This window comes from Haliaeetus leucocephalus, unplaced genomic scaffold (genome assembly GCF_000737465.1).
Source record: "Haliaeetus leucocephalus isolate CR32 unplaced genomic scaffold, Haliaeetus_leucocephalus-4.0 Scaffold848, whole genome shotgun sequence".
Taxonomy (NCBI): domain Eukaryota; kingdom Metazoa; phylum Chordata; class Aves; order Accipitriformes; family Accipitridae; genus Haliaeetus; species Haliaeetus leucocephalus.
In genome coordinates, this window is record NW_010973284.1 from 16817734 (window position 1) to 16818187 (window position 454).

General features: G+C 78.6%; 1 protein-coding gene across 1 annotated transcript in view; it reads right to left on the reverse strand.

Moving 5' to 3' along the window:
- TMED5 (transmembrane emp24 protein transport domain containing 5) overlaps positions 1-448 on the reverse strand; it is a 6304-nt gene extending 5856 nt beyond the window's left edge. Inside the window, exon 1 of the mRNA XM_010582647.1 lies at positions 284-448. Within this exon, the coding sequence (XP_010580949.1) occupies positions 284-319 (36 nt within the window). The 5' untranslated portion in view covers positions 320-448. The remainder of the gene's footprint in view (positions 1-283) is intronic.
- Positions 449-454: the final 6 nt, after the last annotated feature.

A 454-nucleotide genomic window follows, 5' to 3' on the forward strand; every position in this document is an offset into this window, starting at 1 on the left:
GGCCGCCGCTCGGGGAAGGGCTCCGCCGGGCCCCCGCCGCCTCCCCGAGCGCTGCCCGCTCGCAGAGCCGCGCCGGCGGAGGACGGCGAGGCGGCTGCGGCCGCGGCCCTGGCCGAGGGGTGCGGGGCCCCCGGGAAGGCGCGGAGGAGCTGCCGCCGCTGGCGGAGCCTCACCCGCGTAAGAGGGAACCGGCAGCGACGCCGTCGCGGCAGGCTGCGGGACCGCCCGGCTCCCTTCAGGACCACCCCGCGGGGAGGCCCCGGCCGGCCCCGCCCCGCCCGACCTGGTACTCGAGCTCCAGCGAGGCCTCCTTGCGCATGGGCTGGTAGAAGCACTCCTTGCGGCCGGCGGGAAGCGTGAAGGTGAAGTCGCTGTCCAGGGAGGGGCTGAACTCGGTGGCGGCGGGCGGCGGCAGGAGCAGCGCGAAGCACCCGAGCGGCAGCAGCAGCAGCGG